This window comes from Camellia sinensis, chromosome 1, assembly GCF_055761805.1.
Source record: "Camellia sinensis isolate YWXY chromosome 1, ASM5576180v1, whole genome shotgun sequence".
In the NCBI taxonomy this organism is placed as follows: domain Eukaryota; kingdom Viridiplantae; phylum Streptophyta; class Magnoliopsida; order Ericales; family Theaceae; genus Camellia; species Camellia sinensis.
In genome coordinates, this window is record NC_138961.1 from 27,512,523 (window position 1) to 27,526,244 (window position 13,722).

General features: G+C 30.5%; 1 protein-coding gene and 1 non-coding gene across 2 annotated transcripts; both read right to left on the bottom strand.

Moving 5' to 3' along the window:
• Positions 1–833: 833 nt before the first annotated feature.
• On the bottom strand, positions 834–952 carry LOC145806387 (5S ribosomal RNA). Its single transcript, XR_014349418.1, has one exon. It is a non-coding gene; the product is annotated as a 5S ribosomal RNA (ribosomal RNA).
• A 2,484-nt stretch (positions 953–3,436) lies between these two features.
• LOC114262197 (ubiquitin-conjugating enzyme E2 7) lies at positions 3,437–9,664 on the bottom strand. The gene is made up of 6 exons (XM_028202553.2): positions 9,356–9,664; positions 9,161–9,263; positions 7,790–7,887; positions 7,600–7,700; positions 4,111–4,188; positions 3,437–3,799 (listed from the first exon to the last, which is right to left on the bottom strand). The coding sequence occupies exons 1-6, from the start codon at positions 9,402–9,404 to the stop codon at positions 3,722–3,724; spliced, it is 507 nt and encodes a 168-aa protein (XP_028058354.1). The 5' UTR covers positions 9,405–9,664; the 3' UTR covers positions 3,437–3,721.
• Between the last annotated feature and the right edge of the window lie 4,058 nt (positions 9,665–13,722).

Consider the following 13,722-nt stretch of genomic DNA (forward strand, 5'->3'; position numbering starts at 1 on the left):
CTTTTATTAAAAACATAATTTATATAAAACAGATTTTGATAAGTTAAAACATACGTAAAATACATTTTGATGACTCAAGGTATAATATAACTCACCTTAACTTTAATACCTTACTCTTTCTTTCCACTGTCAAAAACTGTTTCAACTTTCTTATCTTTTTTTTTTCCTTTTTCTTCTCTTTCTTTTCTTTCCTTTCCTTCTCTCATTCTTTCTTCTTTTCTTTCCTTTCTTTTCTGCCTGTTTCTTTTTTCTTCTTTCCAGCGGACGCCTCCTCCCTTTTATGAGCAAGGATCCTCGGCCGCCGTTTTCGGCAGCCGTTCCATCAGCCCCCCAAAACGACGTCGTTTTGGGGGTTTTTTGATTTTTTTTCTTTTCTTTTTCCTCGTCGAGCTCGACAGAACCAGAGGGGAGGGGAGGGGAAGGAGAGAGAGAGGGGGAGGGGAGGGGAGGGGAAGAAGAGCCGCCGGTGGGCCGGACTGGAGGGGGCCATAACCAGTGGGGGAGGAGGAGGAGGAGGAGGAGGCGGAGGCGGAGGAGACGGCGGTGCGGCGATGCTGCGACGGCCGGCGGCGAGGCGACGAGCTGCGACGGCGACGATCGGACCTCCCCCTCCCTCTTCTCCCCCTCCCCTCCCCTCCCCTTTGGTTTTGGATCATCGAAGAGAGAGAGAGAGAAAACAAGAAAGAAGAAGAAGAAAGAAAAAAAAAAAACCCCAAAACGACGTCGTTTTGGGGGCTGCCGGGTAGGGCTGTCGGGTAGGGCGGCCAATGATCCAAATTCCCCTTTTATAGGGAAGGGTGGAAAAAAAAAAAAAAAAAAAAAAAGGGGCAAAAGGGGTGCAACACGAGGACTGTTCAGGGGGTCACCCATCCAAGTACTACTCTCGCCCAAGCATGCTTAATTGCGGAGTTCTGATGGGATCCGGTGCATCAGTGCTGGTATGATCGCACCCGAAGATTAACCGCGACTTTATTGTTTTAAGCAGTAGACGGGAAAAAAAAATGAAATTGAATGGAATAGGATAGTCTGAAAATGGTTTAAAACAGAGAAATTTGTCGAAAATGAGGCGAAGGAGACTGAATGGGCTAAAAATCGGACAGGTTGTCCGGGGAAGGATGGAAAAAAAAAAAAAAGGAAAAAGAAGGGGCAAAAGGGGTTTTCTTCTTGTTTCTTTTTTCTTCTTTCCAGCGGACGCCTCCTCCCTTTTATAGGGGAGAGTTTATATGTGGCAAATTTCAATAATCATTACAAAGATTCATTCTTATTCTTAATAGATATTTAAGATGATTATCTTTTGACTTAATATTTTAATATAATTATATAAGTAAATTAATTCTTAATTAAATTATATTTTATCGTATACTAACAGATATTAATTATTTATTTTACTACCACACCCATTATTCTTTTTATTATTTATATCATCTATATTATTATTATTTATATTTTGACTCCCAAACTTTTAATAATTATATCATTTTACAAAAATTACACATAATAATATATAATATATTATATATTTTCCGAATTGAGATTAACTAATATTAGTATAAATTCTACAGAATAATTAAAAATCTGGATTGTTACATTCTAGCTTTTTGATTATTTTAACTTGTGATTAAAAAATCTCATTTGAGATAAGTTTTTTTGATTTTTTTAAATTTTATGAGAGAAAAAAGAAAATAATTATGATTTAGATATGATATTTTATCTTATTAATTTTTTAACATATTTTACCTTTTTAAAACTATTTTAACCCAAAACCAACATGCCAAACATATTGTCCATTACATATTGGGATGATCTAAATAAGTACACTGTTTGATTTTTTTATGAAAAAACGTGAAATATGAGTTAGATTTAAAGTGATGTGGTAGAGAGATGTTGTGATTTAAATAAAATGATATAACTTAAATAGAATAGTGACTTTTTGACTTTTTTATATTATGCCAAACTAGGCCTAAGTTTTCATTGTAAACATTTTTAATTTTTTTTTCAGGGGGACCATGATTTCTTTAAAGGTACTCTTATATATATATATATATATATATATGAGTGCAATGTATCATGTGAAGCCTCTTGTTCTTTCTTTAAAACACGTTAAAAGCAACTAAAATTCTCTACGCTTGCTTAAACTAAACAGGGAAAGAAATAATAAGTGTTTTCATCACAATAATATGCTTTATGGTCCAAAAAAACAGGCGCAACCAATGTGGGGCTTCTCCATCATACTAGACAACAGCTCTCACACTTAAAACACATGTTTGGTTTTATTTTTTAAATATTGTTTATAGTAAATTTTTTATTTTTTAATTATTTAAAAAAAAAAGCTTTTTAGATGCAATTAGTTTGGATTTTTTTTTATTATTTTAATTGGAAGTTTAGATGTTTTTAAAGTCATAAATAAAAAAATGATTACATTATGGAAAAAATTTGCTAAAAACATAAGAAAATCTGAACAAAAAAGTCTGTATTTTTAGACGAATTTTCTTTCATCTTTAGTTAATTTTTTTCCATATTTATTTAATTTATTTGTTAGATGCTTTTAAATTAGATGCATTTTAGTTTTTTCAGGTAAGTTTTTCATTTAAAACAAAAAAACAGAAAACGAAAAAGATATGCCAAACTCAAAATTGTGTTAACCATAAAACTCGAGTGGCTGCTGTACGGCAAAATAGGTCCATTTCGGAATTCACTTTAATTATCTAAACCGTTCACATTTTAAAATATATAAAATATAACATATTTATAAAAAATCAATTTAATCAAATATCGTTAACCCTTTCATCCATTTACATTCGTAAATAACAATTATGATTTAAAATATCAAAATGTGAGTTGATGAAATGATTAACGATATCCATTTAACTTAATTTTTTATAAATATATTCTACTCGATGTCTACTCTAAAATGCAAACGGTTCGGTTTGACTGCACAACAGTAGCTGCTGTACTAAAATCCCCCTTGAGGTCTCCATTGAAAAGGAATATGAACCCATTAGATAGTGTTACCCAACACGCATTCCTCATCAAGTCAATGATTTGTTTTTGAACATTTTAAGGTTTATTATTCATCATGTCAATGATTTTTCTTGAAACATTTTAAAGTTTAATACAAGATTGTCTGTTTACTTTGCAAAAGATCTATATTATATTTCTTGGCTAGACAACGGCTCTCATACTGATATTTTCCATAATATCGTCTCTGGTCTTCCTTTTCGCCCTGTTTCCCCGTTCTCACTATTTTCGAACATCATCACAAACTGTAACTAATCTTTCCCTAAAGAAGCTAATCAAAAGAACAAAACAACACAATACAAAGCTGTATCGGTGGGCCATTCATACTATATGAAACAATGAAAAAGAAACTGAGGAATAGGTTAAAAATTGCAGTAGAATCAAATGGAGTGCTTGAGGAGAGCTTGACACCGAGTACTAGGTTTGAAGTGAGAAAAAGATTGATAGGAGTACACAAAAGTTTCATACAAACTAGCATAGTGCAAGTAAGAAGAGTCTTTGAGTAAATTGCATTTCCACATAAATATCTTAAATTTTGTAAGTCCAAAAAGAGCATACATAATGGATTGAGAGTGACAATTTTATGGGATTCTACATGGAGCAATAAATGATCCGATTGATAGCCAGTTCCTTGCACAAGATTGAAACATGATGCCAATCTCTTTGGCGTACAAGTAGGAGAAAGCGGTGTGAGGGTATCAGTTTACAGCATCTCTTGTGACTTTCTCACGCAGCGACTGACTTTCTTCTTAAAATCATCCCTTCTCTCTCTCCATTCTTTCTGCAGTTAGACAAATCAAACATGGGAACATGGGTGAGAGACCAATTGAGGCAAACTGAAACAAGAAAAGAGAAAACGTGTCACGGCACAGAAAACCAATCAACGAGCAGAGAACATTTTACAGAGAAAGCTATGATGTCAGATCTTAAAGAAGTAGGACAGATCGCACATGAACGATGCAAGTCCAAAGTGTAATAGGGTACATTTAGAGGCATGTCCAACACGTGTCACACAAGGACATGGCATGTAAGGAGGTATGTCCATGCTTCCTAGCCCTTGTACAAATATGAAAAATATTTCGGAGTACTCACTGCAGCTTCCACGTTTGCTGGAGACTCGTCATTAGGACTTGAAAGCATTGATATGATGCTCAAAACTATGCTCTCAACCTGCAAAGTAGATTCTCATCAATCATTCTACATAATGCAGGATACAATAGAGAAAAATCAACGACATAATGGTAAATGTATTTACTAAAAGAAAAAAGAGGTAGCAAATCATGTAATTATCTGATCAAACAAGCAAGAAAATAACTGGAATAAGGTTGCTATAAGTCACAACAAAGCAAAGTACGATGCAAAAAATATTGATGGATACCTCAAAAACAAAGAAAAATAAAACAAATAAATAACTATGTGGAGTCTGAGTAATGTGTGCACAAAATCAACATCTTCAGTGTAATAATGTATTTTCCCAAACGATAGAAAACTCACTAAACCCTAGATCCAAGCATTGGAGAGACACTCCAAGGGCCCTACTCGCTGAACCCTAACACCTTCTGCTGTGACAATGAAACAGTCACAACCATTTGGAGAGATATTAATTCCAGTTAGGAAACATTTAGCTTCTAACCAATTTTCAGCAGTTACTTCTACAAAATAGAACCAGAGAAACAAGACAGCAACAGAATCTACAGCAAATGATTCCAACAGAATTCATGCCCACGCTTCTTTAGAATTTTATGACTCCAGCAGGACTTAAAGTGTCAATTAGCTGTTATTAATCAGCAGCAGATTTAAGGGATAGACAATCAAAATCGACACTATGCACTATTTCACCTGAAATCTAAATAGTTGTAACTTGTAATAGAAATATGGTGAGCCAATAGCAATATAACATGGAACATTGAAAGCATTAGAGTAGGCTCAATAAGATTGATCAATCAGACTATATACAGCTACTCCCAATAAATCGATCAATGGTTTTCCCTTTCAACCTATTTAGTTTAAATTTTTATATCTAGTGGCACACACCAAGTTTCTAACCACATCATGTATTCAAATAAATATTTCAATAGAAATAAGAACATGAAACAAGGAAAAAATTCAAAGGAATTATGAATAAACCCTCAACTTAAGGTTATAAATTATAATCAACAGCCTTTTAAATCCAGGGGCCATTGGGAGAAACTAGGTTTTATTTACACTGCACCTAACAATACAATATCATACAGATTTCAGACAAAATTGCTGAAGCAATTAGGAGGACCTTGAATAAAGCATTTGAAGTACGAATTAAACTCTATGTGGGTGTCAGTGTTGGTGGGGGGGAATTAGCAAGGAATGTCAACCAGAGACCTCCTTTAGTATAGCATTAAGATGACAAATTAGTTCCCTTTCCTCTAGTAAGACAGGAAACAACTTCAACTTTCATTAAGGGTTTATTCACTACTTAATGGTTGTAATAAATTAAGTTTTAGCATCTAAAAAAATTTGAAAATAAAAAAGCTCCAGTTTTCCGTGCACCCATGGGACAAGGCATAATACTACAAATATAACTACAACCCCAACTCAACTCAAGCAGGCACTTCTAAACTAAAGTTGTGCTAGGGTTAGAAACGAGCACCTCAATATGAGCTTGAAATGAATCCCACACAGTCATTGCACGGTTTAGTCCAGCCCAATTCTCAATATTCTGCCCTTATACTTGGCCATCAAACCAACTTATCTGGTCCAAGTTGCACTGCCAAGTGTCATCGGATGGAAAAGCCATTATGTGAATGCAAGTCACCAGATGCATATTCCTTTATATAATTATTATTTTTCTATGCAAACCACGTATAATTCAGGATGGAACTGCCACTATACGAAATCACTTGCAGCCCTCAAGACAACGTGTCTGCTATGAAGCACGGATACTTCAAATAGGGTGACGTATCCGTATCGTATCCGTATCGGATACCGATACTTCTTGGATACTCGCGGATACGTATCGGATATTTATTAAAAGTATCGGATACTTCTTAATTAATTTTTCATTAATTTTGGAGTATCGGATACTTAATTTTGAAGTATCGGATACTCCAAGTCATGTTTACTTATTTTATGAAATAAGAATTGTAACATTTATTGCATAGTAATAGAATATAATATAATTGCAAGTATAAATATAAGAATATTTTTCTAATACTTTGTTAAGTTCTTTGATAAGAAGAGCATAGTGAGTTAAATAATAGAATTTATCAAATTGATGTATCCTAATTATTTCTTGCATGTCCCCTATAACTACATAGAAACTAAGAATTAACAAAAGAATATAACAATGGTAAAATTAAATATCAATAAATAAATAAGCAAGTAAACTTGAATATAATATTTTTCACTAGTGTCAAAGGAAAAAACATAGGGACAAGTTGTGAATTGTTCGATTATTGTAATATAAATATATTAAACTTGATACTGAAATGAAATATTTGTAAAAATTTAAAAAGTAAACAAGCTACTAGCTTAAATTAATACAAAATTCTTAAAGGCTAGTATTGTGCATTATAAAATTACATTGTGATTTCTTAACATTCTTTAACTTATGTGTAACTCACTATTAATAATTTAAAAAAATATATTTTTCGCAAACGTATCCTAACCGTACCCGTATCCTATTTTTTAGGTTTTGTCGTATCGCCGTATCCGTATCGTGTCATATCCGTATCTCGTATCCGTATCTATGCTTCCTAGCGTGTCTGATACAACATGGGCTGTTTGGGAAGTGAAATTTTAGCCTAATTTAGGCCTCGTTTGGCAAGTGGCTGTTTTAACCAAAAAGCCAAAAAGTCATTAAAAAAACCAAAAAGCCAACAACTCATATCAAAAAGTCAAAGATTCCATTTTCTCTCTACTTTTTGCACATCTTTTCGTAAAAAGTCAAAAAGTCATCCCAAACATACTAGTTTTTTTTACCTCACATTTTAGCTAAAAAATCAAAAAGTTAATAAAAAAGCCTGCTCCCAAACGAGGTCCAAGCTAAAATTCACAAAAAGACAAAATAGGCTAAAATAGCCAATGAGACAAAATGTCCTATCAAACCAATAATCATTTCACTTCTTTTCTCACAAACATCACATCCAACTACAAAAAAATCCAATCATCTTCCCAAACACAAAAATTTTAACCTATTAAAATAGCCAAAAACTAAAATAATCTATTAAAATAGCAACTTCCCAAACACCCACAATATACAAATTATAGTACACATACCATGAACATTTCCGCACATGTGCCTATAAAAAATAAATGAAGTAAATTATGAAGCCAAAGAATTGGTAAGTTACACAAATTACTTAAACTTACTGGTTGGAGGAAGCAAAACAACTCAGCAGATCTAAAAGGTTCAAGAAGAACGGGAAAGAAAGAAAAAAAAACGACTAGCAAACAAACCAACTAAATCAGGTAGACAGAAATTGATACAAATGAGAAAAGAAAAAACATCAAATGCCTGTGAATTTTAAAATAATGTGCAACCAGTATATATAACATGACACAAACAGAAGATGCCGTAGAAACATGTTCTCATTCTCATAATACCGTATGAACTGGCGTCCATCGCTCACTCGCAAGTTCATAGCCATTTGGGTCCTCACCAGGTGGATGAAGAATTGAAATGCATACTTTTCCATCGGTATAAACTGTAATCATACATCAAGCTTGAAGCAATCAACCAACATAAAGAGCGCACAATAAGTACATAAGACTAAAAACATAATGAACCACTAACCATTTGGATGCCATACATCTGAAGTAAACCTCACTGTTGGAGGGCTATTTGGATAATTCAATGGGAAGGTCATGATTGCATTAAAGAATCCTCCTTCACTTCAAGATTTTGGCAAACACAACAAAATGAGAACACACTTTGTTCAGAACAATATGGCTACTTTAACAAAGAGATCATTGCTGGTCTAAATTAGGGTAATAATTGATTAAGAAAATAGAAGGAATGGAAAAACATCAGCAGGAGTGTTCATGGGTAAGTTTGGTTCGGTTTGACACTAAATTTAGAACCAACTCAATCATGATTAGTTCCAAGTTTTTGGATCTAGAACCAAGTCAATCATGCACTAGAACCAACCCCATCCAACCCAATGTAGCTCGGGTTGGTTCGGGTTAGAAACTATGGTTCCACTATATTAAAAATAAGTAAATCAATCAATAATAAATCATTAAAATAAACAAGTCTTTAAAATTCAAACATAACACAAACAAAAAGCAAAATGTTGTTTAATACAAGGCAATACAAATTAAATTCAACTCAAGCTTAAACATAAGCTGTACAAATTAAATCCAGTAATACAACCAATATAAATTAAATCAACTATGAAAACCAATTCAAACTTCTAGTATTTATTTCGTTCACCTAATAATTCTTATGTGAGATTTATTAGGTGCAATCAAGTCTATTGTGATAAAGCAATTACGTGAAAACTTGTCAATATAAATAAAATTTTAAAATATATTAATATTCTCACTTCTCGGATTGGTTTGGTTTAGGCTTCGGTTGATGATTTGAAAACCCAGAACAAAACAAATGCACTCAAAAACCAAACCAACACAACCCAAAAAGGTCGGTTTGGTTCAGTTCTCCGGTGCACTAATGTCAAGGACCACTCAATTACAACTTGACAAATAACTTCTCGAGCCACTAGTTCCAATTGGGTGCTTGGCTTTGGTTGATGATTTATAAGGGAAATGATACATTATCCTGAACCAACGCCTAAAAACCAACTTGGCAAAAAAAATCTAAATTCGAAGTTCAAAAACAAAGACAATCCGTAGTGATTTACCTATAATGAGGGATTCCGCAATTAAATGTACCCCTAAATCCCCAAACCAAGCACCCAAATCAAACAAAACCACCAATATTTACCGTCGGAAAAAAAAATCAAAATAACCCAATTTTGATAATTAAAAACAACCCAAAACCCAAACTGAGAAAATAACAGAAACCCTCAACCCAATCATTCAATCTACCAAAACCTAAGCGAACAAACATCACATTCAAACAATCAAGACTCTCAATTGCACTCACAAGTAACAAACAAAAAGCAAGATCCAATCTTTAAACAATTGAGCAATAAAGAGCACTCACTATAAAGTATCCGGAGGTCCGATAATGGTAACACTCCATTCGAATAAATTGTTTTCATCAACCAAACCGGCCGAGAATCCATCAACTGGATTTTTACAGAGATCTGCGCAGACATAAAAACCGATCGATGAATTGAATAATTGAAACCCAAAATAAAAACCCTAGAATTGAATCAATTGAAAAATTGATTGGTACCTTTGAGCTGTTTTTGGAGGAGGAGGATTGCTTGAGATGGAGAAGCCATAGGAAACACTAAAAAAAAGGAGAAATTCCAGAAAGAAAGAGAGATTCTTGGGTGGCAAAAGGGATGGGAGGGAAAAAAACAAGAAAATCAAAGATTAGCTTGTTGTGTGTAGGCTTTTATATAATCATACAATTCTTATATATACACAGAGAGAGAGAGAGTGTGGCGTCTTACTGTCTCTCTCTGTCTCTCTCTGTCTAGGGTTATGAGGAAGAAGGGTAGCTGTAAAGGACAAATTATACAATGCTCCTCCTTGAGTAAGGTGGTTTTTGGAAAGTACCTTTTTTAATTTTTTTTTAAAATAATATTAAAAAATAAAAAATATTAAAATAATTAATAAAATAAAATCTCACATCAAATTTATAATTATTTACTTTTTTTCTCACAAATATTACATTTAATTATAAAAAAATTTAATTATCTTTTCAAATATAAAAATTTTAACTTCTTAAAATAATCAAAAACTAAAATAATTTATTAAAATAGCAACTTCTCAAACATCCATTATATCTAGTTGATGTTTTAAATCAATAGTAGTGATTGATTTGAATTGTGTGACCTATTATTTTTGTCTTATAATTTCAAAAAATAAAACATTTTTATCAATTTATAAATAAAATAGAGTAATGCTCTGAATCGTTGAATAATTGCTTTCGAAGAAGAGGGTGGGTTTGGATCTTTATTAAAGGTTGAAAGAAAAAGGAAATAAATATAAAGTAGTTTATTCTCTTTTGTGCATAGTGGTGGTGGACAAATATTGGTCACATTATATGGTATGAACAGTTGTTATTTTTTTAAAAAAAATATATATGTTTAAGGATAAATATGTATTATAAAAGAATAATTTAAAGTTAAAATTATAATTAAAATATGATTTTAATTGTTTATTTTAATAATATTGACGCTATTATTCTATAAAATTATTACTTGAATACTTATACTCTCCCGTTCTAAAATAAAAGTATTTTTGGGGGAATCTAATTTTTTTTATAGTATAATTATTGCACTTTAAAAATATTAATTTTTTAAAATTACCCTTTATAGTACATTTTTTTGAGAATATAAATTGTCATAATTGTATTTTTTGTGTTGTTAATAAATTTAAAAAAAGAGAAAAATAAAAAATTTATATTATTTTAATTCTTAATTTTTGAAAAGTGACCAATATTTTGGGACAATAAAAAATGAAATAAGGAGCTAATATTTTGACACGGATGAAGTATATATTAATTTTATTTAAATTATTTGTGTATTTTGATAATTTTAGTTCTATCGTATTATAAAAATATAATTATCATATAATAATTTTGTATGATATATATTAAATTATAAAATATTAAAATAAATAATTATTTTAATATTAAAAATAATAGTTAAATTAGATGAAGAATTAATAATATAAAATTAAAAGTAATTATAACTATTTAATTTTATTTTAGATTCATTTGGAAAATAAAAATATGTAGAAAAATAAATTGTTTAAAATTTATTAAAAAAATCAAATATATATATATATATATTTTTAATTACAGGAAAATTCTCTCACTCTCTCGCTTGTCTTGCCCTCCTAAGACAAACTCTATTTAAGTCAAGACTCGCGCAGCGGACCAAGTGTTGTGATAGTAACAATTTGAGATTAACCTCCTAACCAACTGCGTTATGCCCAAGAGATTGGCCCAAGGAGTTTTGAACTTGAGACCAGGGATCTTAACCCCCAAGCCTTTACCAAGTTGCCAAACACCCTTGGATTAAATATAAATATGTTGTAGTTAGATTATCATATAATGACTTTATATGATATATATATATATATATATATTAAATTATAAGATTGTAAAAATAAATATTCTTAATTAAATTAAAATATCAACTATATAAAAGAAATTCAACAACGACTAATCAAGAAGAATCACATAAGAACATCTAAACTCAAAAAGAAAAAATAATGAACACATTCAAACGATAGATACATCTCAGTGTGTAAAGTGATCAATCATCTGTAATATGATGTCAAAATATAAAAGAACTTGCTGTTCAACAATTAAAAAAATAACTCAGTCAGTAAATTCAAACCTTAGAGATTTTTCGAGAGTATCATTATTGTACAAATTTTTCTTTATGTGAGTTGCAATTATACAAAATAAATATAGGGAATAAAGTGTAATTTCATATATAGAATCATTATAAAATTTTAACGGCAAATCCATAATATAGAATTGATATTGGATATAGCATAACGTAAGAAAAAATAAGAAAAAAAAGAAGACAATGTAGCATTAAAAAAAATCCTAACACGCTGAAAAAAATTAAGAAAAAAAAAATATGAAACACACAATTGGTATTATGTTTGTGGATAGTCTCAATTTATCATGAAATATATATATATATATATATAAATATTTGTGAGTCCATATAAAATAGGTAAAGTTAATATAATTTAAATTATGTTTGGATTTGTGTAGAACTCCATATGTAAATATATGTTGACGTGGCTCTCTTAGAAAAAAATAAATCCTTATAATGGGTCACCTAAATATGAAAAAATATACTACTTTTAATAATATATATATATATATATATATGATATGTATACCATTTTAAGTCTGTTTTGATTTGATATCAATTTTAATTTAATCATTTCAAGGCTAATTTTTTTAAAATCTAAATATTAAGTCTGTCAATTTAACCAATAGATATGAACGATTAGTTTTTTTTTTTTTTTTTTTAAGGAACTATTAATTTTTTAATTTTTTTAATAATTATTTGAATTTAAAATATTAATAAAATTTAATTATAAAATACATATGACATTTTAAGGAGTGCTTTAACTTAAGCTATAGAAAGAAATGAATATATATATATATATATATATATTTTTTTTTTCTTTATCTCTCTTTATTTATCTAAATTATTTTGTAACTACATGATATAAAAATTAAAATTAATATTATCTAAATGGACGAGATGGATTAAAACTTTTAATCCCAAACCCAATTTGAATATTAAATGGATTCAAAAAATTCGTCCAATCCGACGCTATGAGCCAAATATTTTTCCCAAACCCTAAAATGTTTGGGCAGGTCATTAGGTCAATGGCCATGAATCGATAGCCCACCCAATCTGCCCAGTTCAACTTGATATTTTTTGATTTTGGAAAAATATTTAGTTCATAGAATTGGATTTGGTTGAGATTTTGTATTTATTTAATATTCGAGTTGAATTTGAGATAAAGAGTTATAGTCTTGTCCGGTTCGTCTATTTATAAAATATTAATTATAATTTTATATTATTTTAATTATAGAATAAAGTAAAAAAATTATAAAAGATAATATATAATTCTTTCCAAGGCTTATATGAAAATATATGTTAAAAGATCATATTGATTTTATCATTGGATTTTGTTAATGTTTCAAATTCAAATAATAATTAAAATGATCTAAACATCTCTTTAATATTCTTCAAGACAAAAAAAAGAAAAGAAAAAAAACTAATAGCCTATATCTATTAGGTTAAATGAGCGGCGAACTTCTGAAGGCTAGATTATGTTCGATGTTGAGTTAGGTCAGATTTGAAATAACACATATCTTCTTATTATATAATACGAGCATAGCTTAAACTCAACTTCACTCGAGATTGTCCACCCCTAATATATATACAAAAGTATTAGAGATTTTGAACATTCCACTCAAAATTTTGCCACCATTCACATGAGAGTGGGAGAATCGGCTATAGGCTAAGGTCATTGAAGTTTGTGCCTTAGGCTTAAAAAATTGGCCTAAAATAAGGTCTCAAATTTAGTAGTGTGTATATTACAAATTCAAATAGACCCAAGTTATTTTTATTACTTTAAGGCCAGTCTAAAGGGGCCCAAAATATTTTGTTGGTTCATATAAAAAAAAATTATTTGCAATTGTGATTTAGCCTAATTAAAATTAAAACATATACAAACAAGTGTTGATTTGGCTATTGAGGCCCCGTTTGTTTGGAGTTATGGAGAGGGGATTGAGTTTGATAGTGATGAGGGGATTGAGAATGGGGTGTTTGTTTTGAGAGATAGGGATGTGACTAGTAATCCCTTGGTATTAGTAAGGAGGAAGAAGGGGAATTGGTAAGGAAGAGGTAGAGATGGTATTAGAAAAATAGTGAGGGGATTATAAATTTTTTTATTTTTTATATATTGAGAATTTTTTTTTAAATATAATGTTTATTTTTTTTATATTTTTTGTTATTTTATATAAAAATAATTTAACAATTCCTCACTATTAATCTCCTTACTAACAATTCTCTTATTATCAATTCCCTCCATTCTATCTCTCAA